This window comes from Electrophorus electricus, chromosome 1 (genome assembly GCF_041902795.1).
Source record: "Electrophorus electricus isolate QZ-2024a chromosome 1, ASM4190279v1, whole genome shotgun sequence".
In the NCBI taxonomy this organism is placed as follows: Eukaryota; Metazoa; Chordata; class Actinopteri; order Gymnotiformes; family Gymnotidae; genus Electrophorus; species Electrophorus electricus.
Window position 1 is genome coordinate 26,807,521 of NC_137497.1, and position 24,954 is coordinate 26,832,474.

Consider the following 24,954-nt stretch of genomic DNA (forward strand, 5'->3'; position numbering starts at 1 on the left):
AATATATTCAATTATTTATTACAAAACTGTTAATTATATGCAAAGCATGATAGCATGCAGTCAACTGTGTTCTGTACCAGTGAACAGATGCGCATATCACACAGGACAGCTACCTTAAACAATGGTGATGTGCAATATGAATGCAAAACTTAATGCATACATGCATGAATTTGACTTGCATGGCTCCTAGTAGAAAGTGATAGTCATATGATGAAATAAGTGTCCACAAACAATGAAAATCTTATTCATTGGCATCTCTTCCTGTATATAGTTACATAACAGGCTACATTTAAAAAAACCAAACAAACTGATACATATACTAAAACCAATTCCTAATTAAGCCTAACATGCTATTCTACACCCCAGGTTCTATTATTTGTGCCAGGGTGTTCTATCTGTAGGTCTGCCTAATGTGGAGTCAGTCCAAAAATACAAATCTGCTGCCCTAGTAATGTAAGCACTCAGTATGTCCTGTTGTTGAGCATAGAGGTTTGAAACTGGCAAAGATGACATGCTTCATGTTTTACCTAAAAGTCTAATATGATACAAGTTACATAATTCCAACAGTATCATTAATAATCAACATATAGATTTGGTCCAAAAATGTACTTTCTTACAGGAAAATTAATGTTTTGGCTGTCAAATCTGCATACTTCACACAGCTATGCAATTTCACTTGTCCTTATACATGAAACTGATGACATAAGTAAGGTCATCCCTTACTGGTGACTGTGATGCTATTACAACCATCCCTGGTCTGCCCTACTGTTACAACCATCCCTGGTCTGCTCGGTCTGACTGACCCTTGTCATGAGTCTAGTAGTCCACTGAAAATTTCCATGGACATTTACCATGAGACAGGTTCAGCGAGAAATTCTACAAAGCAAGATTTCTCAGCTAGATAAATTAAGATCAAAATTGAGGATTGCCAAATAGGAATGTTCCTGAACTTTTCTCCTATAGGACTGTCTTGACTTTGAACTTAACTTATCTGGCTAAACTAAGAAAACCTACTTTTGTGGCATGGTGTTCTATTATAAATCACTAACATCATATGCAAATGAGGCCAAAATATATTACTTATATACCATTCAAATTAGTAATCAGACCACTTATCAAAAAATCTAACCTTGATCCATGTTAGCTGTCAAAGTACAGGCCGATCTCAAACCTTCCATTTAGTTCCAAGATCCTAGAAAAGCTGTAGCTCAGAAACTAAGCTCATACCTGAATCAGAACCAGATACATGAAGCCTTTCAGTCAGAGTTTAGGCCTCATCATAGTACAGAGGCAACATTGATTAGTAGTTAATGACCTATTTTTGGAATCTGAACAGAGTTATGTCTCTTTGCTTATATTGCTTGATCTGAGTGCGGCATTTGACACTAGATCACATTTTACTAGATAGACTCAAAAATGTTGTTGGGATTGGAGGAATAGCCCTTTCCTGGTTTAAATCTTATCTAGTCAGTCACTACCAGGTTGTTAACATAAATGGAGAATTCTCAGCATACAACAAGGTTAGCTATGGTGTGCCACAAGGATCTGTATGACATTATACATATACACTGTGCTAGTTTCCACTGCTATGCTGATGATACTCAACTATATGTCTCAGCCAAATCAAAGAACATATATCATCATCTTAGTATTATTGAGGAACGCATAAAGGACATCAGACACTGGCTGTTGAGAAACTTTCTCTCACTTAATCATGACAAAACAGGTGCCTCTATTAGGCCCAGAGACAGCTAGGTCCTTGCTCTAATTACTCAATGGTCTTCTCAAATGTGTTCCAGGAGTGTTTCCAGCTGTCCCAATCCATATTGGGGTGAGCCCTCAAGTGCCCCTCAGGGCAGCATTCCTGAATCTCTGTAATGAAACTAGGGTGCAAAATATTCTGAGCTGGGATGTAGCACCACTCCTCAGGACCATACCCCTCCCAGTCCACCAAATACCACAAGAGTCCAGGGGAGGCAGATAGTACAGGCAGGACAGCCACTGACATAGATAAGGAAGACACTCTTGGGGGAACATCTCAGTTAGTGGACCAGGAACCGCTAGCCTGGAAAGGAAAATATGAAAGCAAGGCGAGATACAAAAGGAAAAAGGCAACTGTATCTTAAAAATAATGAATTATTTACTTAATAATCTTAAAGGAGCCAGTGAATCAGGGTGCAGTTTTATGATGATGAAGACACAGATCGCATATGGAGAGCTACACCCAGTCATAAGTCGATAAGATGGAGCATGCCCTCCAGAACCTTGATGTGAATTGTGGACCTTTGTTGAAGACTATGTCCTCAGGAATTCCATAGTTCCAGAAAACCTGAGAGCTTCTGCACCCTTGAATACAGTGGGCAGACTGAGAAAGTGTTTGAGGCAACAGCCCTTTGAAAACAGGCCCACCAACACTAACAATGTCAGATTCAGGCTAGTCAGTGAGCAACAGCAGAGAGCAACACTGGGACACCCCAGTTCCAAGGACAAGAAACAGGCCTGTCTATTTTTTAAAACTCCATTTTCAGCCTTGGATTTCCAGTACAACATGAGATTGCACCTCTAAAAACTCCATTGTATGATGCACTTAATAATGGAGATGAGCCAGATGGTCTAGCTTCAGACCACAACAGAAAAGAGAGGCGGGACCACTGTTTGTTGGCTGTTTCTGTTGCAGATGAAGAAAGACAAAGTGAACTAAAACCACTTCCCTCTAAGAGAAAAGGGAAAGGATCAGTACAAATGGTGTCAAGCTATACATAGTGTTTAAAGACTCCATGTGTGTAAATTAAACTGCGGAAGGCACTGTAAATTTTGTTACTGGATGCTTGGATGATGTATGCAGAACCAAGTATTACACACTGTATTTTGGGACTAAATTTCCTAGTGCTTAAAACTGAACAGACTGGATTATCGGCAAGGTTGCTGCATCGTCAAATGTCAATTAGGGTAGAGTCAAGACTTAAAAGACAATATTTTAGACAGTATTGCACATGCAATAGATTCTCAATGAATATGCAACACAGCACTCATGCAGAATTAAACAATGCACTCTGGTGCAATGAGTAACATCACAACTAGATAAACTAAGGACAATTCATTTACTCTCATCACCCTGCTCTGGTATTGTGTTGCCTATCATGCATACCTCACATGGCAAACAAATTTAATAAATTCATAACATACAACTTCTGCAGCACTGTTTAACTGGTACATTACACTAATGTCAACATACTCTTTTTTGTTTATTCAGACAAATATTCAGTTTTCCATTGTTTTATTGTGAATATTTGCTCATTTCTAAATGTCAGTACATAGTTGTATCTTTTAGATAGAAAAAAAAAGAATAAAATAAAGTATCCTGTTTCAGGAAGAAAATGTAATGACTTACTATTTCTGATTATTATCAGAAAATCCCAGTCTTTTATTCTTCAGATTCAATCTTATAATCATGTGAAGGATAATCATAAGTATGCTAATACAGAACAATTTTTGACTTATTTTTTTCCAATAACCTTCAACTACACTGTTCCAAAATAAAGATAAAACAATCTGATAAGGGTAGATTTGCTGTTTTTAACTATACTTCATTCAAATATCTGTTGGTAATTGAGCCTTTGCAACCAAAAAACATATCCATTTCCCTTATTTCTGTAATCAGACATTTTACATTAATGTGGGCATTTAAAAATAAAACTTGCAATAATGCTTTATATTATTGTTTTTACTTATAGAATGCAGAAGAACAGTATATGGATATTTTTTTTGTTGTTGCAAGGGCTCAGTTATATATCTGATATTCCAACCTCACTGACAAAAACACAACATAAGTAAAATTACTCAGTTTTAAATACTGCAGTTTTAAAACCTAGACCTAAATAATAAGGAAAATTTACTGGTGCAGCATGCTGACAAAAATATATATGTCAACAAGTATTAGTTCTTGAGTGTTTTGAATAATTTTGCAATTTATATTTTAGGAATTCCTATAATAAAATAAGTAGGGATATGAAATTAAATTGCTTAAATTGCTATAATAAATTCATATATGGTCAGATAATAAAATGATTTTATAAAACATATCTGTTATGTCTGATTCTTTCATCATCAGGTAATCATCATTAGGTAATTGTTTTAATAATTTAAAACATTAACCACTATTTAAAAATGCCATTTCAATAGAAGAGAGTCTATAGTTTTGATGAGCTTTAAAATTATATTTCTGATCCCCTGAAGCCTAAAATGTTTGTCAACCAATAAAAGGTTTAAAATTAATTCACAGGATTCTTTGATTTCACATCTTAGATGCCAACCATAAAAAGATGATCATTTTCTTCTAAATGAGAACCTGCAATGGGAAGAAAGAGATGGATATCATGCTATGGTAGTAGCAACAAATACTGTCATTTTCATTTGTAAATTCAGCAGTGCAGATATGTTTCCTTCACGTGATTTGAAGAGAAGAGGGCAAAGTGTTAACTTTTTACTAAAGTCTACTAAAGCATCTTGAAAGGCACAATGTCCACAGGAACTTTGATAACCCATTAAATTCTACCCCATGGACAACTTAATGGAAGCTATTTTATAATGTACCCAAAAAAACAAACAAACAAAAAAAAAACAAAAACAAAAAAAACCCCCATAATTTGCACCATATACCGCCCTCTACATAACACAACATATATATCAATGAAAATTAATACTACATTATATATCTTATACTGCTTCACTTTTGACTAGTACTACTCACAAATAAGAGGAGTTACTATGAATATTAAAATGTGATGATTCTATGCAAACCTTGTAAATAATTACAGCTGTAATATGTATAGCATATTATAGTAAATGTAAAATCCATGGCTATTTCTTTAAGCAGCATGGTTGGTAACCAAAATATCTGTTTAACCCCCCAGTCATACCCGCTTGTTTATCATTTATATTTATATATATATATATATATATATATATATAAATAAAGGACACTGGCTGCATTAACATCATTTAAGTAGATGCTTAAATTATATTTTACAGAATGGAAGCCCTTCAGACACTTGGCAATTGTTCATGGCTGACAGATAAACACGTATTCCTTATTTAAATTCAAATTCTTGATGATTCTGATTAATTTAGTCTTGGTTATATTTCAGTTGGTTATGCTTTGAACCTGCTTGCATTGCATCTACAGTTTTGCATGAACGTAAATGCAATTGTATTGTATACTTTGATAGTATGTGTATAACAAAACACAATCATTAAATGTTTAACCTTTGTAAATTAATATATAAAATGGAAGCATGTTTTCAACTTGACAAAAGAGCTTACAGTTTCTGAATAGTGGTCTTCTCCTCTTTGTTTTCTTCATTTTCTTTTGTAGTAACAGAAAAAGAGGGTTCAGAGAGGGGAGGAGCCTCTAGGTCTACTTCTACCATATTTGGTTCCAGCTGAGGCAGAACACCACTGCAATAACAAAGGTAATCAACATGAAAAAGCACCCAAATTATAGATTGAAAAGTCCCTTCATTAAAAATAAATAAAATAATAAAACTGGAACTACTCTTTACTGAAATAGGTAAATGATTGGCATTGAATGGTTTAAATTACTCATTTGAAATGAGTAGCTGTGACACAGTGCTATACCTTTTGAAGAGCTGTAGCTCCTCGTGTGCTACAAATAGCTGTGCTTTGAGTTGATTCCTCTCCTGTAGAACCTCTTTTAACTCCTGCATAGTGAATCGTGGTCGATTGGGGTCCTTCAGATCTACTACCAGCTTGTCAGTGCCGACTGTCTGCTACACAATAAACCAAAAAACTTTATTCTTTGCTCAACAAAGTAACTTCATTGTATCACTTCTACAGTACTAAGAAAAATAGGAAACTACTGTCATGTCTTATGTTACTACATTCATGCTACTATGTCTACTGTTATGGGGATGATATATTGTATGGAAGGCACACAGGTGAAAAAAATAATTTTCATTTATTTATTCTGTATTCTAGGTTACTATAACTTTTGTTGCCTACAGCATTATAATATTCTAATATTCTTGCCATATAAGAAGGCGATTGAGCTAAATGTTTATGCAACATGAAAATCAGGACTGCTTCTGGTATGTTATAATTACACCAACTATACCAGTTTTTTTTTTTTAAAAAAAGCCTTTTTCAACCAGCTCCCTTCAGTTCATTCCCACTTCAACCGACAAGCTTAAAGAAATAACTAATATTGTTCGTTATACACACGTGGAAATCGATGGATTTCATTTTACTTACAAAAATGTACTTTCATTTTACTTAAAAAAACCCAACAATTTATCTTTACTTTTTACGTTTAGCTAGCCACATGCCCAAGACTGAATGAAACATGGGTAGCCTGCCTAGTGAGGGAATAGATAATAAAATGTTATTGCTCCAGAAAACATTCTACCACCATCTAGCGGGAATGTAATGAATTGCTTAAGATTACCGTCAGAACAGTTTCACTGCCGTTTAAATATTTTCATGCGTGTTAAGTGTTTTAATATAATAATCTCATTATCCCGCGCCCAACAGGTTGAAAGCCCCAACACTATACATAATTTCAGGTCATAAAACACTGGCTTTGTAACATTTTGTAACGACTCAACCTCTCATAAATTCGAACGCAAACTACTACTGGGCACACAGATCCTTACCAACCTTTCTTCCAATAAACTTAATAGGATAGTGCAAAGGCAATATTTGAAAGTATTTTTAAGATGATCTCAGGCGATTTCTCTTTGTTACGGTGATTAGCAGTGTTCATAAGACTCACATTGTGAACATTTTCACTTGAACCTTCCGCAACAACTCTATCGAGTTCTCTTTTCAAGTTATCTCGCTCCATTCTGAGTTCCTCCAGCGACAGGTTATACCTGTTCACCATTATTTCAAACATTTCCAACACACGAACAATCTTGAATTGTAAATCCGACACTTCCTGACCGCCTCTGTTGATTTTTAATAAGTCCTTGCCAATCACGTATGAAATGTCATACACATCTTCAACAGTGAGTTCCAGCGGGTCCTTCTCGAAAGCAAGAACGGACAAACCATCTTGTAGATCTCCCATTTTCCTTCTAGCAAAACAAATGTTGGGGTACAATACGACCAATTTAAACTACTTTTTAGCAATCTTGGTTAGACCAGGCTGCAATATTTAATGATCCGGGAACACTAACAAAATCCGTCATTGATTCTTGGTTTAGAACCTTCTTTCCTCGTCCTAAATTACTTGTTACTTGGGCCTAGTGAATGTTGAATGATGCCTTAACCAACCAATGGAAATCGAACAAACTGCATCCAATCGCCTTTAAGTTACCCTAGCGACAGCTAAACCCATTGCTGTTGGCGAATCGCCGAGAACGTTGTCAGATTTGGAGTTCGTAAATGGTCAGTATGCTATACTGAGCCTAGAAAGAAAAAAACGTTCACCATTGAGAAACCCTTGGTTCTCAGAATGAACTGACTCTATATGAAAGAAATTACATAGTTTTTAAAAATAATTTGTGGTAGGACTGCTGAATTAATAAATATTTCTGGGTTGTGAAAGAAGAAAGAGAGGTAAAAAAGTGGACACAAAAAGAGTTTGCAATGTGCAGTACTTTCATTTTTAATACCCAGTGTCCATAATGCATAGGTTATAAAGCTTAAAGATTAAATAAATTAAAATATAAATGATATATTGTTTGGTTCATTAGAATTCCAATAATTATTAACAATTCTAACACACATTTTTCTTGTTAACACAAGATTTATTTTACTTGAAACAATTTAATTTCAGTTGAATGTTGCATATCTCTCATATATTCAGTAGGAGCAAATATTTGCTTATCACACAAATATGTCAGAGAGAGAGAGCGAGAGAAAAAAAACAGCTCAATTTATTCAATTTATTCAAATCACAAAACATTTAATGGTCAGTTTTCCCATCAGTGGCTGGTATTCAGAGGACATTGCAGGAAAATATAAGCCTGATTCATGAGTAGGGTAGGCATATTTATCAGTGCCAAACCACAGATTAAAGCAATAGAAAGACAAAGAAAAACACAAACAAAATCTTGCTTCATATTTTCTTATGCTTCTGTAAGGGTATAACAAAGATACAGTAATAAGACTCACATATAATTAATGACTTAACACTGAAGCTACTGAAGAGAACATTTATAATCATACATTTGTATGCTTGTTAGGGACTGAACCCAAGATTAGACTCCTGAACTCTGGCTAACTCCAATTCCAATTCAGATTCCAAAATCGGCATTTTTATACATGCTTATACACAGTCACACACACACACACACACACACGCACACACACACACACACACACACACACACACACACACATACATACATATCTATACACACACTCACACATTGTTTTGCATCGAACTAGTGCTGAAGTCAAACCGCACACAAATAAACTATGCACTCCTGTTGCAGTCTTGCACATTATCCTACATGCTGCTAGAGTACTGTACTATACCAGCACTGTACTCTGAACTGTTCTGGCTGATACCGGTGACTGCTATGTTCAGGGTAGCATGTCACTGATTCCTATGCACAACTCGCTTTACATATGCCCAGTACTGTGTACTGCACTAAATAATTGCACTGTCTACTCATTTTGTATTTGTCCTGTTCTGTGTTTATTATTGTTTATTTAATGTTTATTTAATGACATTTTTGCACTATATTGGACTGTTTGCACTTGTGTAGCATGTTGTCTGTTGCACTGTTGTTTTGTGTTGCACCATGGTCCTGGAGGAACACTGTCTCGTTTTTGTTGTGTACTTGTATATAGCTGAAATGACCATAAAACCTCTTTGAACTTTGAACTTTGAAGATATTTGTGGATCTACAGGAGATTTATTATAAACTTAAAGGGGCTACTAATGGGCTATTCCTACACTACTAATGGGCTACTACTACATCACTAATTGGCTATTACTACACTACTAATGGGCATTTATGTTCCAGTATAATATAATTTATTTATATATTTATTTTTTGATGATGATGATGATGATGATGATGATGGTGCAATCCACTGCAGAGCTAATAGCTTTATCACTATTTCCTTTTGCTGCAAACCTTGCATTTATGTTTTTCAGTCTCTGTACTTCAAGACATTTTGTGCTATATTTATTGAATGTAGTCTAAGCAACCAAGTAATAAACAACTTTTTAACAGTGGACCTAGAATTGACTATTGTTATTCCATCACTATGCAAGCAAACAGAAGGTTTTTGTGTCAAACCTAACTATTTTCATGCATATATGAGTCATCTCATGAGGATGTTTTGCTCCTCCACATCCCTATTGTGTTGCATGCTTCAAGCTGTCTGGTTGTTGTTCATAGAAAATTAAAAAAAAACTAAACCTAGAGAGACAGAGAGAAACAGCAGCTCAGTCTAAAAAACTGATAATGGTTCTTAATATTACTGAGTTATATTAAGTGGTAGCATTCACTATGTGACTTGTTATCTGTTCAGAAACAAGCAAAAGTGTGTTTAAAAATGAGAAAGGAGGAGCAAAGAGCCTTTGTAAAGTAAAGCTATTGTACTGTCATTTAATTTTTTAAAATTATTATAGCTATAATATTTGGATACATTTGGGCATGTCTCACTTCATACTTCATAATTACTTACCACTGGACCACTAGAGAAACTCTGTGATGCTAGTATGGGTACAGCTGTTCCTCTAGTTCTTCACTTTAAAGGAACAATAAAAACAATTATATTCTTATGAGCTTGATCTTAACATACAGTGCCCTTCAGAATTATTGGCAGAATTATATTGTCAATTAATCCACTGCCTGGCCCAAAAAAAGGTCACCACCTGGATTTAAATAAGCAAATAAGTAAGAGCCTCCCATTGGATATTTACTGCATGGGTGATTATGTTTCAGCTGGCAACAAGTTATTTAACCCTAACTGATGTGTGAGTAACATCTCATTTGTTAAACAACCATGTTGCAAGACATCCTGTGGTCGTGTAAAAAATGTTAATCTGTTTCAGAAGGGTCAAATTGTTGGCATGCATCAAGCAGAGAAAACATCTAAGGAGATTGCTGAAACTACTAAAATCGGGTTAAGAACTGTCCAAGGCATTATTAAAAAGTGGAAGGACAGTGGGGAAACATTATCTTCGAGGAAGGAATGTGGTCAGAAAAAAATCTTGAATGATCGTGATCGCCGATCACTTAAATGTGCGGTGAAATCAAATCGTAGAAAAAAAACAGTACTCAGGTATATGTTTAATAGTGAAAGTAAGAGCATTTCCACAGCACAATGCAAAGGGAACTCAAGGGATTGGGACTAAACAGCTGTGTAGCCTTAAAATTAACACTTGGCTAACCAGCAAAAACCTTGATGCTTGCCTACAAAGCCAGAAATGGACCAGACCCTTCATACATGAGGTCAATGGTCAAAGCCCAATCTTTACTTTGACCCTCAAGTACGCTCGGCTTGAAATACCTTGCTTCAGGTCTCATGGACGACAAGCATCAAGACTATTTTCTGTCCTGGCTCCAAAATGGTGGAATGAGCTCCCGTTTGCTGTCCGGACAGCAAAGTCCCTTGCAGTCTTCAAACGCAGACCTAAGACCCATCTATCTGCAAAATATTTAAAGGACAACTGACACTGCTCCCAAATTGACTGACTAATTTAGTACTTATTGTAGGGCATTGTTTATGTTGTTTAACAAACTCTAGCACTTATTGTTTATAGCACTTATCATTGTTTAAGATAGAACTTATGTATTTTGCACTTCTAGGTATCAGCATTCATCCCTGTATTCTACAGTATTCTAGTTCATTGGTATGTTTAATTCTAACCTTCTGTACTGTACTTGGATATATTCTATGAGTAATTGACAAAGCACTTTTATAAGTCGCTCTGGATAAGAGCATCTGCTAAATGCCGTAAATGTAAATGTAAAAACGACTTCAGTTTGCTAGGGAGCATAAAGATTGGACTCTGGAGAAATGGAAGAAGGTCATGTGGTCTGATGAGTCCAGATTTACTCTGTTCCAGAGTGATGGGCGCACCAGGGTAAGAAAAGAGGCGGCTGAAGTGATGCGTCCATTATGCCTAGTGCTTACCGTACAAGCCTGTGGGGGCAGTGCTATGATCTGGGGTTGCTGCAGTTGGTAAGGTCTGGGTTCAGCAACATTATGCACCCAAAGAATGAGGTCAACTGACTACCTGAATATACTGAATGTCCAGCTCATTCCATCAATGGATTTTTTCTTCCCCGATGGCACGTGCATATTCCAAGATGACAATGCCAAGATGCATTGTGCTCAAATTGTGAAAGAGTGGTTCAGGGAGCATGAGACATCATTTTCACACATGGATTGGCCACCACAGAGTCCAGACTTGAACCCCATTGAGAATCTTTGGGATGTGCTGGAGAAGACTTTGTGTAGTGGCTCAAATCTCCCATCATCAATACAAGATCTTGGGGAAAAATTAATGCAACTCTGGACAGAAATAAATGCTGTGACATTGCAGAAGCTTGTGGAAACGATGCCACAGCGAATGCATGCTGTAATCAAAGCTAAAGGAGGTCCAATGAATTATTAGAGTGTGGGACCTTTTTTTTTTGGTCAGGCAGTGTATAAGTAAACAATATGGATAAAATTAGCTTTTCAGACAAAATTAAATCTTGAATTCAAGTCTCCTAGTACTTGAGGTAATCCATCATGCCATGGGTTCTGTCAAAGCCCTGGGCGTTTGAAGGAAAAAACAAGACCAGGCTGCAATACTTAATGATTAAGGACACATTACAGGAACGTTTATAAGTTCTTAGAAGATGCAGTAGAAATCATGAACGAATCAGACTTGTAATGATATGATACATGATGTATGCTATTTATGTACTGTTGAAAATGCATAACTTTGTCTACTGTCTGTCAGGAATCTTGTGAATATTTTATTTTTAATGCCTAAGACAAATTTCTACATTGTAAAAAAAAGGAATATTCTATTCTGTTCTATTCTACAAATAGGCACAGTCAAGTGAATATTCTATTCTATTCTATTCTATTCTATTCACTTGACTGTGCCTGTGATTCTTGACATCCTCCTATAACCCTTTTAGTCAATAAGCTTTAGTCAATAAGCTGTCTATATCCACAGGATCCCCTGGATCCTGGATGTTTTTCCTTGTCACACCATTCACCTTACATTTTCAACACCACTGCACAAGAAAGGACAAGAACCAGCCTTGTGGGGTTATCTAATCTAATAATAAAGACCATGCAGTTTATATATTAGAAAATTTTTATAATAAAAAGTACAACTAGAAGTTTAAATCATAACATTCATTCCATGATGCTCTAAAGTTCCGAGAGTGCCTATCAGTTCTTTTTCTTTGAGTTTCCTAGATTCACTGCTGTCTTTACCAACAACTTGCAAGGGAACAGATATGTCATTACTGCAATGTTCATAGGTTCACATGCCTTGCCACTGGAAATGACAAATCCTTAATTCTAATGCACTGAAGATGATCAACAAATCTTAGCAAGCCTTCTCTTGGTTTCTCCAATGTAAAGCTGCTTATAAAATGTAAAATATGTACTAATAAAAAATTATGTCTCAAAAGAAAGCTGAAGATTCTATATTACAATTTATTTGTCACAATATAATTATGGTTGCACTCTGTGGTGATAATACAAATTATTTTTTAAAAATGTATTTAGTAGATACCTGTAAGTTTGAAGAACCTTTAACACTTAAGTGAAAGCCCTCACAAAAGTTATGAGGAAATGTTCTGCTGAACATAATGTTAATGGAGCATCCTAACAAGATTGTTAGCCTTTCCCCAATTATAGTTCAAAGTCTCTCATGCTGCATACTAAGCCTCAGAGGCCTGTTTATCAGGTTTGCCTTCTTGCATTAATAACCAGAGTCGATTTTGCTGATTATCTGTTTTAGCCTTCTCTTAAGTGGACTATTTCCTCCTTCTGCCTGCCTGTGTCTTTGAATTTGCCAGCTTGTTTCTTGTATCTGTGTTGATGCTCAAGCACTTGCATCCAGTCCTTCCATCACCCATGAGTACATTCTTACGTTTCGTTCTGATTTGACAAAATGTGTTCTATGAACATTTCCTGAACATTTGTCCTCTAATGTTCTGAGAACATTTTATAGAATATTCTGATAACCAAAAAAAAAACTGGATACAATGTTAAAATATTTCCAGAACATTAAAAAAATTATCCCATAGCCTAACATTAGGGGAACATTCAAGGAATACAAAAATGGGTTGGGTTGGTTGTTACATAGCTGGTGTGCTGAACCGGAGAACCACTATTCAACTGTTCACTGGTCATGTCTGTAATCACAGGGCACATGAGTTTTACCCAAGCCATGTTACTATAATGTTTTTTTCAGAGCTGATCTGAAATACCATATATAATATGATTTGTAAACAATTAACTGCTTCAATTTGCTCACATAAACACTTACCAGGAGAGGAACTTTAAAAAGAGAAATTGTTCAAGAATAAAGGTGAAATAATGATACATTTTTTAATGCAATCTACATACATCATAGATGTCTCAGAAGGCATCAATTTAGGTTACCTGTAAGAAGACTGTCATATCCTCTTCACTTTAGTGCACCAAAATGCACCAAAAACATTCAGCTAGAAAATCTTGTTCCATTCCACCTTCTACCCAAACTGTATTCTGTATGTCATCTGCTTTCACAATACACTTGGGCTGAACAGTTTATTTTATTAGAACCTATAGATAAATTATCAATGCAATAAAGCCATTTCATATAATATTCAAACAACACCATTATAATTACTCATATTGTAAGATCTGAAATGCTAATATACAGTGGTATGGAAAAGTGTTTGCCCCCTTCCTGATATCTTATTTTTTTGCATGTTTGTCACGCTTAAATGTTTCAGATCAAACAAAATGAAATATTACACAAAGATAACACAAGTAAACACAAAGTGCAGTTTTTAAATGAAGGCTTTTATTATTAAGGGGAAAAAAAAATCCAAACCTACATGGCCCTGTGTGAAAAAGTGATTGCCCCCTAAACCTAATAACTGGTTGGGCCACCCTTAGCAGCAACAACTGCAATCAAGTGTTTGCCTTAACTGGCAATGAGTCTTTTATAGTGCTGTGGAGGAATTTTGGCCCACTCATCTTTGCAGAATTGTTGTAATTCGGCCACATTGGAGGGTTTTCGAGCACGAACTGCCTTTTTAAGGCTATGCCACAGTATCTCAGTTGGATTCAGATAAAGACTTTGGACTAGGCCACTCGAAAGTCTTCATTTTATTTTTCTTAAGCCATTCAGAGGTGGACTTGCTGGTGTGTTTTGGATCATTGTCCTGCTGCAGAACCCAAGTGCGCTTCTGCTTGAGGTCATGAACAGATGGCTGGACATTCTCCATCAGTTCATGGTTCCATTTACCACAGCAAGTCTTCCAGGTCCTGAAGCAGCAAAACTGCCCCAGACCATCACACTACCACCACCATATTTTACTGTTGGTATGATGTTCCTTTTCTGAAAGTACCTTCTGAAGTACCTTCCAAAAAGTTTAACTTCTGTCTCGTCAGTCCACAGAGTATTTTCCCAAAAGTTTTGGGGATCATCAAGATGTTTTCTAGCAAAACTGAGACGAACCTTTTTGTTCTTTTTGCTCAGCAGTGGTTTTTGTCTTGGAACTCTGCCATGCAGGCCATTTTTGCCCAGTCTCTTTCTTATGGTGGAGTCATGAACACTGACCTTAACTGAGGCAAGTGAGGCCTGCAGTTCTTTGGATGTTGTTGTGGGGTCTTTTGTAACCTCTTGGATGAGTCATCGCTGCGCTCCTGGGAAGGTTCACCACTGTTCCATATTTTCGCCATTTGTGGATAATGGCTCTCACTATGGTTCGCTAGAGTCCCAAAGCTTTAGAACCTTTTCCAGACTGATAAATCTCAATCACTTTGTATCTAATTTGTTCCTGAATTTCTTTGGATTGCACTTTGCCAGGCAGGTCCTATTTAAGTGATTCCTTGATTGAGAAGAGGTGTGGCAGTAATCAGGCCTGGGTGTGGCTAGAGAAATTGAAAGCTTTCCAAAGATATGATAAACCACAGTTAATTTATGTTTTAACCGTGGGGGGGAATCACTTTTTCCACACCTGGCCATGTAGGTTTGGATTTTAAAAACTGCATTTTGTGTTTACTTGTGTTATCTTTGTCTAATATTTACATTTGTTTGATGATCTGAAACATTTAAGTGTGACAAACATGTCAGGAAGGGGGCAATCACTTTTTCACACCAGGTTCATGTTGTCTTTGCGAAGTATTGCCTCTTGTGCATACTGAGCATTTATAGTATTCCTGTTTTTCTGGTTATGATCATCTGCTGTGTATTTTTGGATTCTGATTCTGGTTTGAACTTTGGCTTTGTTTGCCTGTGTTTATTTACTGCTGTACTGGTTTTGGATCTAGTTTTGTGTTTTCTCATTATGACTCAGACACTCATCCGGCATACTACGTATTGGTGTCAGGTTAAGACCCGGCATTGTATTTTTCTTTATTTGAGGTCTTTATGCCAGTATTTTTAATGACTGTGTTAATAAATTTACATGTAGCATACATGTAGAGTGGTTGCAGGCTATAGTACCACAGTACAGTACCTCTCTCTATTCTTCATTGTCATTACAAAGTCAAGTCTTCCAATAGCATTATGATGTGTGTAGAGATTAACCTGGCCATTTTTATTAAAATAGGCATGTAGCTGTTGGGTAACTTTACATCACTACTGGCACAGAAATTCCAGGATACCGGCTTTGTTTGATGGCTTGTGACCATCCATCTTTCTCTTGATCACATTCCAGAGGTTTTAAATGGGGTTCAGGTCTGGAGATTAGGCTGGCCATGATAGGGTCTTGATTTCAGCCTTGCTGAAATACCCCAAGATCATCACCGATCCTGCACCATGTTTCACAGTGGGTGCAAGACATTGGCTTGTAGGCCTCTCCAGGTACCCGTTTAACCATTACATGACCAGGAGTTGGACAAAGCTGAAAATTGAACTCATCGGAGAAGATGATGTTACTCCAGTCCTCTACATTCCAATCCTTATGGTCTTTTGCAAACTTCAGTCTGGCTCTTCTTTGCTTCTCATTGATGAAAGGCTTTTTTTTCTAGCTTTGCACAACTTCAGCCCTGCCTTCAGAAGCCCGTTTCAAACAATCCTCCATGTGCAATTCACCCCAACTGCCGCATGCCATTCTTTTTGTAGGTCACGATGTCATCTTATGGTTGTTAAGTGACATTCAAATGAGGTGGCGATCATCATGTTCAATAGAGAGTCATTTTTCAACCTCTGCCAGTCTGATTTGTTGTCCCATGTGTTCGCTGCCTGACCTTGTTCTTATTTTAAAATTTTCAAGATGGAAGCAACCTGACGCTTATTGTATCCCTCTGGCAGTAAAGCTACAATTGAACCCTTCTTTTCCTCATTAAGAACCTCTTTTCAACTCTTTTGGCATGGTCTGTAGTTTTATTTTGACTACACTTACTTTTTGGGAAGTTCTAGCACTGCTCTCCCCATCCAGCTGGATCTAAAACAAGAGAATAGTAATGACAGCAGCTGTAGTTTTTATACTGTTGCTTGTTAGAACAGGATTTTGTTCAGGTGATCACCTAGTCAGCATGTCCTTAAGTAGAATGAGGTGTGTCTGTGAAGGAATTCAACAAACACTTGAATGGAATGGCTGCTGTACATGTGGAGATGGTGATTTAAGAAAAAACTTCAGTGGTCTCATTTTTTTCCAAAGCTGTATATATAACATTCCTAAAACAACAAATCTAATGATGGCCTAAGACTTTTGCACAGTACCGTCCATATATTACATTTTATATTCTTATACTTTATAGTATTATTTTTGATACATTTAACTATACTCCCACTGTTTTTCTTCTATTTGGATTCAATTTGCAGAATGTAGTTGCTTTTAAGAGAATGTTGACAGCAATGAATGAAACAGTATTTCCAAATTAGTTTGTATTGTGCTAATTACATCATGGTAATTGTCGGTTGCTAGTTTCAATCCTTTGCCTCATTACCACAGTAGGCACGGTAGGCCTCTTCTCCAAATTTAAAGAAGCACAATCTATTCTATTAAGAATTAACTCACTAAACATTTTGTTATTTTTGTCACTTTACTCTCAACGGTTTAGAAATGTGGCAATTTGAAATAGAATTCTACATTATATAAAACAAAACAATTTCCACTAGAGGGTGGCAAACTCACTAAGTATATGACAAATGAAGGGCAATGTGATCCAGGATGGCTATAAATGATGTACACACTATTTTTCCCATGGTACAGTTCTACAAATTGTATTTTGGCCCATGAAACACATATCTTATTAATTAATTACATTCATTCATATAAAAGCAAAGTATACATACAAATTCAAACAAAAATAGCCTAGAATTAATATTTTCATTTCTGAATGGATGAACTCATCCTAGATTGGATAGATGTTAGCATGGGCATAAAGGAATGCATGAATGAAATTGAAACAGTGAGGACACATTACTATGTCCTCATCATTACTGTAATTGTTTTGTGATCTTTCTTTGACCCTTATGCGATCTTGTTGTTGGTGAACCGTGTCTTTCAATGTTCCCTCATCAATGCACATTCACAATTCAGAAAGAAAAAGAGCATTTGTCTCAATTTTTCTTTTTGTTCACTAGATAAAAAATAAATAAGCAAAGCTGCTTAATAAACTTTACACAGACCTATTTTTAGCATACATACATAATATATTAAGGAAAAGATAAGATTAGTATTTGTCACACATGGTATGATGGCCCACTTGGCACAGCTTTGGCAGTCTTGCCTGCATGTTTTGCCAACTTTTCCCAGCGTGACGCCTTTAACTTTGTGCGTTTCTATGCAGAGTGGTCATCTTGCAACACTATTTTTTTACACACACACACAAAGGCCTCACACTTGGATACAATACACTCAAAGATGCAAAGTTATATTTATGTTATCCTCTAAAATTGCACTCACTTCAAAGCAATGATTATAGCATGCAGATATTACATCAAACATCAAAATTAATCCATCACATTTATTTTAGGTATATTTTGACATTTTAAAATGGGCTGTACCCACAATGGCTTTCAAAAGATTGAATTTTGGATTTGTTTTGGGTACTTAGTTGCTGCACTCTAGGCTTTTGTATTTGAAACACTGGCCCTTCAGTTTTTAATTCATATTAGAATGAAGGATTTACACATTTACACAATTGACTTTTAATGACAGAATACACTCCAAAATGTACCTGTAGTAACATTATTTTCCAGTTAGGTCTTACAAAACAAACACTGCCAACAGCAATGTTGTTTGTTTGGTTATCTATGTCTAGGTCCTTATTCCTCAGAATGGAAATGAAATGGAAAGTTTTGTAAACATGAAATTCCACTCCTGTAAATGGACTGAATAAATGGACTTGAGATATTTTTGCAGATTTGACTGAAGCTTTCTTCATGTTGTTGAGAATTCTCACTGTTCTGCACTTCCTTGATAGATAATTTCATCATCAACACCCCCCCCCCCCCAAGAATAGGGAAACCAAGAATAGGGAAAGGGGACAGTGAAGCAAAGGGGTCCAGGACCACAGGCTCAGGAGTTTGGATCAAGCTCTCTTTCATGTTGTAGTGTCCGAGATGGCCATGGCAGTGTGGAATAAGGGGATTCTTGGGTTCAGGAGAGAAGCATAGGTAGCTCAAGAGGTCAGATTTTACTGGCCATACTTCTCAGCTCCCACAAAAAGCAGACATGATGGATTATACATAATCTAAAGTTGGTGGAAATAAGCAAATAACTATAACTCCAAATGGGTGCAGCCACTTCTCCTTATGTTTTGATAATTGTTATTTATTTATTTATTTATTTTTTTGGGGTGGGGGGTGGGGGGTGGGGGAGGGGTAAGAAAGATGGCCTGCAGCCAGCAAACATTTTTCACAAGACTCTTTCTGCCTCCTATATGTAACTTGAACCCTTACTAAACAATGGCAGTAGCTTCCACTACCGAGATGTCCAAGCATTCCAGTCCCCCTGTAGATTTGACTGTGTAAACTCTGTCCTATATTTTAGTCCAGTTTTGATCAGCAGCTGAAGAAAAAAAAAAAAAATCAAGCAATCAACCTGGGTGATTAACCATTCTAATTTTAGTAAAACCCCTGATCCATACAAAGTTCGACATGAATATCAATATGGTATGTTTCTACTGGAAACCTGTCTTAAGAATGATAGCACTGCAACCCTTGTTAAAACTTGCCTTCCTACCTATAAAGCTTGTTTCAATTAGTAAGACAGAAAAAAAAGAGGAGGTGATACAGATGCTAACTACTCCAATCAGTTTAAATCTTCAATCACAGTACAGTTCTTAGGTGGTACAGCTTTACAATAATCAGACTGAGACTTGAATACAATTGCCAAATATTAAAAATGTTCCAAAAATCAGTTTTTTATTTTTCCCTGAATTTATTTCAATTATTCTTAGGGTTATGACCAGATAATCCTTATTATGGATATGAATATTCATATTAGTAACAATATTGATTCCAGTGCTATGGAATTTATGAATCGCTTACTGAAGCTACATATAGACATAGTAATACACTTGTTAATACACAGGGTAATACTGTGTGCTCTTTAAAGCTTTCTTAAGGACATTTAGTAATGAAAAAAAACAAAAAAACAAAAAACTATGATGCCACCAGAGAAGAAAAATCCTCTGAACTACTAAACTGTGCTGATCCTTGTAATGTCCAATTTAAATGAAATGGTTGACTATTAATACCTGAACTAGCAGAACATTTATTGTCATAAGACAAAATTTATTGTCAAGCACTATTTAATTTCAAGTTCTAAAATACACCACTTGCTTTTGCAAGTTGAAAAAAACCCTCAAAATCTCTTCAGCAAGTTTCCTTACATTTATATGTTAGGTCAATTTACCAGATAAATGCTGTAGACTGAAATCAATCAAATTTTACACAGTTTCAATATCTGTAACTCTGCTTTGCTTTTATGCCATTTTGTCAGTATGCACACCTTAGGACATGTACAAAAGATTAAAATTGAAGCACGTTTACTGTTATATTTAGTATCCATTAGTAACCATTGATTTATTGCCACTGAACCTTTAGTCCTCTTGTTGAGACACAATAGCAACAGACTACCAAATGTTATCATGAATTAACTGTACACATTATTCACTCCTCTTGTGCAATAACTGTTGATGTACAAAAAAACTGAGCAGTCAACAGATTATTTTTGGCATTTCAAAATTGGAGGACTATGAAGGGCAGTAATCCCTACATGTATGCACCCAATAGGTTTGGGCTATAACTGTATGACCAATTTCTAAATTTCAAATTCAGTGTGAATGAGGCAAAGCAATAAAAAAAAACAAACAAAAAAAAACCTGGCCAAATAAAAAGGTTAGCATGTGTAGAGTTCATGTGTTCTTATATTTTATCTACTTGTACTTATTTACTTTGTTTTGACATTGTACAGACACAAACAGTTTGTTCTACGTGAAGTAATATTCACCAATTCAATAAAAAAAGGTTCCATTATAAACATTTATTGTTCATTTAATCTTTGCATTTAGTACAGGGAGACAATCAAACATGACTAAAATATATTAACTGATTTGGATCTATAAAGATGTTATATAAAGTCAAGAAAAAAAAAGTTTAATTTAAGCTCCTCTTTCCAAGAATTAAAATAACTTTACAGTACTCTGTAGATATGAACTCTCCTCCACCACTGTAACACAGTTATTTTGACCTTGAAAAAAAGCAATGAAAATAGTATGTAACATATTTAGTAATAAGACCTTGGAACTGGGCAGACTTATTGGAGTGTCCATAGAGCGCCAACCATCAATGGATTCATGTAAAAGAAGATTTTTTACATGGGGTCTGAAACCAAAATCTGCTGAGATCAAATGGCAAAACTGATGTTCTAAGAAGTGTTTTAAAGGAAAACTTGAAATAGACACTGCTCCAATGTACTTAGTCCCTTGTGCTCCAAAACAATTAGAACAACAATGCTGTATATGTAACAGTATAAAACTACATGTACCAAACATTTAGTACCAAACCTTGTCCTAAGTGATTAAAAAAACCCTCAACACATTAGACAAACAACAAAACCCCCCAAAAAAAACAAAAACAAAAAAACAACCCAAAAGCAAGAGGTATATGTTTTCAGAGAAGATGGGAATCAGGGAAGCAAGGCACATTTATTTATGCAAGTTGACAGAGTAATACTTGTGCATTAATTATTAATCTAAATTAGCAATCTAAAAGCATATTGGGTCTAACTGAACTGTCACCCAACATTTTGAGAGTAATGGGCTCTTTGTGAGTGTTCAATTTATCATATATATATTTTTAAATGTCTCATTATGAAATTAATAAATATGTAGTAGTCGTTCCAGGAGTTGATCTAGATCACCACTTTTCTCATTATAAGCAAGTAACTGAGTAAATGTGCTAGGATAATTAATCCTTTTTATTACTTTCTAGTCCCACTTCATTCAAGTCACCTCTGTACTTCCAGATAAGCAATAACCCCACATTTTCTAAAAACAGTATTTAGAAATCAGAGAAAATAGGCAATTAGAAATCAAGCTCAGAGAACTGGCCAATGAAAAAGAAAAAACATTGTGCTAAGTCATTTGGAATCAATTGTCTATAAAATAGAACTTATATAAACACAGATTTGTTTGAACTACTGTTAGATAATCATTTTAAAAAACCAAACAGAGAAAAGTTACAAACTGTAATTTGTTCAAATGATCATTTCAAGATATTTTAGAAAGAAAAATATTAGAATTATCAAGAAATATTTAGCTCAGTCACATAACATAGATTTAAATGAGGTGGAAATAAACATATTCAACCCAGTACACATCTATCCCAAACCAAATAATTAATACAAAATACACATAGGAAATAAACACAAGAAAACAAATGCAAAAGAAAAACAAAAGAAACAAACCCAAATGCTAGCTTTTTCCATACTACAATCTTTGCCTTGTTTAAAATCCTCCTTCTCTGAAGTAAAAGGAAATGTCATATATATATATATATATATCAAAGCTAGACGATAATATAACAACACCTTACCATTTCAGTATTTTATAGAACAGATTTGAGGGGGAAAAAAAAGTTTCCAACTTACCTTTTTGGAGAACATTTAATAACCAAGGCAAATGAATGATTCATCCAATAAGGGAGAACAACATGGGAGAATCGGGCACAAAAGCAAAGGAAAGGGGAAACTTCCCAAGATTACTTAAAAAAGGGTTTTCAGCAGTGTCCATTAAGAGGGAGATCCAGGTTCAGCAATATTTGTCCAGGAATTGTTTACCTGTACTGTAAGGAAAGAATTATGCATGTAAATTAACCTTTTATATTTAAAAGATGCACCAAGTCCATCTTTCACCAATACCACTTTCAAGCATACAATCACTTTCTGTGGTAAACACAGGGTATAATTTATAAATGAGAAATTACTTGCCCCAAAAATGATCTCAAATAACAGTACTCACATTACATAGATTAATAGAGGGTCATACAGATAGCAGTGTCAACATTAAATACACTAGAGTTCACATTTTAAGTAATGTATTACTTTACAGTATTAGGGATAGAAAGTAAGTATTCTATTCTAAATAGTTAGGAAGCTAAATGCTTATGTAAGGGTGTGAGCTAGGAACAACTTTTGTTAATTTAGCATTAACAGAAAGGATTCAATTGATTCATAACATTGCTTTGATGAATAATTTGGCTACCCAAGTGATCAAGAGAACCAGTAATACAGATCCATGAACCACCCTGAACTGTAGCGTTTTAACTTTTTGTTTGTATTCACTTTAATATGTTGGAAATTCTCCACTACTCCACAGTAAAGTTCTTAGGCTAGGTTTTTAAAAATTATAATATATATATATATATATATATATATATATATATATATATATATATATATATATATATATATGTGTGTGTGTGTGTGTATGTGTGTGTATGCATGTGTGCAGTGTTATTTATATATATATATATATAAATAACACTACACACATGCATACACACTTTGAGGTATGCATGTACACTTTAAATGTAATAAAAGCCTTATTTATGAATAAATAATATATTAATTAAAAGCATTATAAAAACAATCAAATTCTATGTAAAAAGGTCTATAAAAGGATATTTGTCAATATCATCTAATGAAGTTTTTACTGTTTCTCTTATGTATGGAGGCATTTGAGGACACATTTACTTTTATTTTTGCAGCGATTAGTATATGACACAGCAATAAAATACAGATGGTGCTTAAAGAGACTTGTTTGAAGATGATGCTTTCGTACATTTAGATTAGTGTGCAGTAACACAGTTATAGCTTAAGTATGTGTTATATAGCCCATTAACTTTTATTTCCTACAAATTCAACTTCCACATACATAATCCATACTACACATTAAATGTTACAGCTGATGTGCCTATGTAAAATTGCAGTATGGCTTATGAATGTGTTCTTTAGCTACATATCCAAGTCATTTGCACCTATTTCATAATAGCCCCCAAGACAAAATATTTAATATTTAAAACTTTTTTGGTAAATAATCTGAGATAAACTGTAAATTGTACAGATCTCTTATCCTATGCAAACGGTCTATAAACATTAAAAGTCCTTCTAGGTTGCTTTACTTCACAGACTTATATCTGGAAAATGTATCCCACCTGAGTAGTATTTATGTCAGCAAAGAATTAGGCTCAATTTAGAGCCTCATCTCCAACTCTCCAAGTCTGTCAGTAGCATTTACCAAGATGACCTTACAGAATAATTAGGTAGGTACGTTTAAGATTAATAATGCACAAATCAGTGGAAGCATTACCATGGTTTTGGGTGGAATGTTGGGCTTTTGAGCAAGAGCTGGTTTCTTCATTAATGTAGGTTTAGAGGGTTTCGGGGAGGACGGCACAGTTGGCGAAGGGGTGCGCAGACCATTGTCTTGGGCTACCTGCTCCAGTGGAACCCCGGCAATCTCATAGTGCTTTTTGCGTAGCTCTCCCAGACGGAGGCGTTCATTTTCGAGCATGCTCTCCAGTTCCAGGACCTTCACCTGAGGGAAGGGTATGTGGACTACGTAACGTTTTTGCACAAAACAATAATACAACAACAAACTATGTGTAAGCCAGTCTAAATAAGTAAGTTTTTAATTTTGATATATGCATCTCAGTTTATGTTCCTAATATTTTTCGGGAAAGCTATTCTAGAGTTTAGGAATTATAATAACAACAACAAAAACAAAAACAAGCAAACAAGCAAACAAGCAAACTGCTCTTTAATGATCAGCATGATATCCTAGGGCATTATAACCTTGAACTCCATAAGCTACACATTGCTAATGTTAATAAGACCAGGGTAATATGCTCTGACTTCCTTCTCCTTTTGAGAAAGTGGACTGCCACATTCTGAAATAGCTGAAGCTCAGTTAAAGAGACAGCAGGGTAGCCAGCCAGCAATGTGTTGTAGTAGTGTAATCTAGAGGTTATGAAGGCATGTTCTCAGCATTAGATAGCATAAGCATACATATTTAGATCTACCACATTACACAATGATGACCTCAGCCACTCCATCCTTTATGGTGTGTTACCCCAATAGGTCTGTGCTGTCTGTATCTACAACCACTGGCTAGCCCTTTCAGCTACCTCTGATAACTCCTTCACAGCTACCCTTTATTTACAGCCCCTAAGGCCGAACTACACAAGCAATGATGTGGCAGACTTGGCTACAAATCTGTCAACACCCATTTCTACCGGTCTGATATACTCTTACCACCTACATTCACTCACCTCGGCCA

The 24,954-nt window shown here is 35.6% G+C and overlaps 2 protein-coding genes across 4 annotated transcripts in view; both read right to left on the minus strand.

Annotated features, from left to right (window-relative positions):
- Positions 1-274: 274 nt before the first annotated feature.
- On the minus strand, positions 275-7,272 carry rilpl2 (Rab interacting lysosomal protein-like 2). Of its 2 annotated transcripts, none has more exons than XM_027016890.3 (4): positions 6,791-7,272; positions 5,638-5,786; positions 5,323-5,457; positions 275-4,348 (listed from the first exon to the last, which is right to left on the minus strand). In XM_027016890.3, exons 1-4 carry the CDS (start codon positions 7,085-7,087, stop codon positions 4,327-4,329), a joined length of 603 nt encoding a protein of 200 aa, XP_026872691.1. In that variant the 5' UTR covers positions 7,088-7,272; the 3' UTR covers positions 275-4,326. The 2 variants fall into 2 exon arrangements, with proteins under 2 accessions (XP_026872691.1, XP_026872690.1); XM_027016889.3 differs by having other exon boundaries at positions 5,638-5,789.
- A 13,371-nt stretch (positions 7,273-20,643) lies between these two features.
- hip1rb (huntingtin interacting protein 1 related b) overlaps positions 20,644-24,954 on the minus strand; it is a 46,236-nt gene continuing 41,925 nt past the window's right edge. For both annotated transcript variants that reach the window (XM_081713952.1, XM_035526652.2), the window contains 2 exons: positions 23,986-24,213; positions 20,644-22,459 (listed from right to left, as the gene is read on the minus strand). In XM_081713952.1, the coding sequence (XP_081570078.1) occupies positions 22,451-22,459; positions 23,986-24,213 (237 nt within the window). In that variant the 3' untranslated portion in view covers positions 20,644-22,450. The remainder of the gene's footprint in view (positions 22,460-23,985; positions 24,214-24,954) is intronic.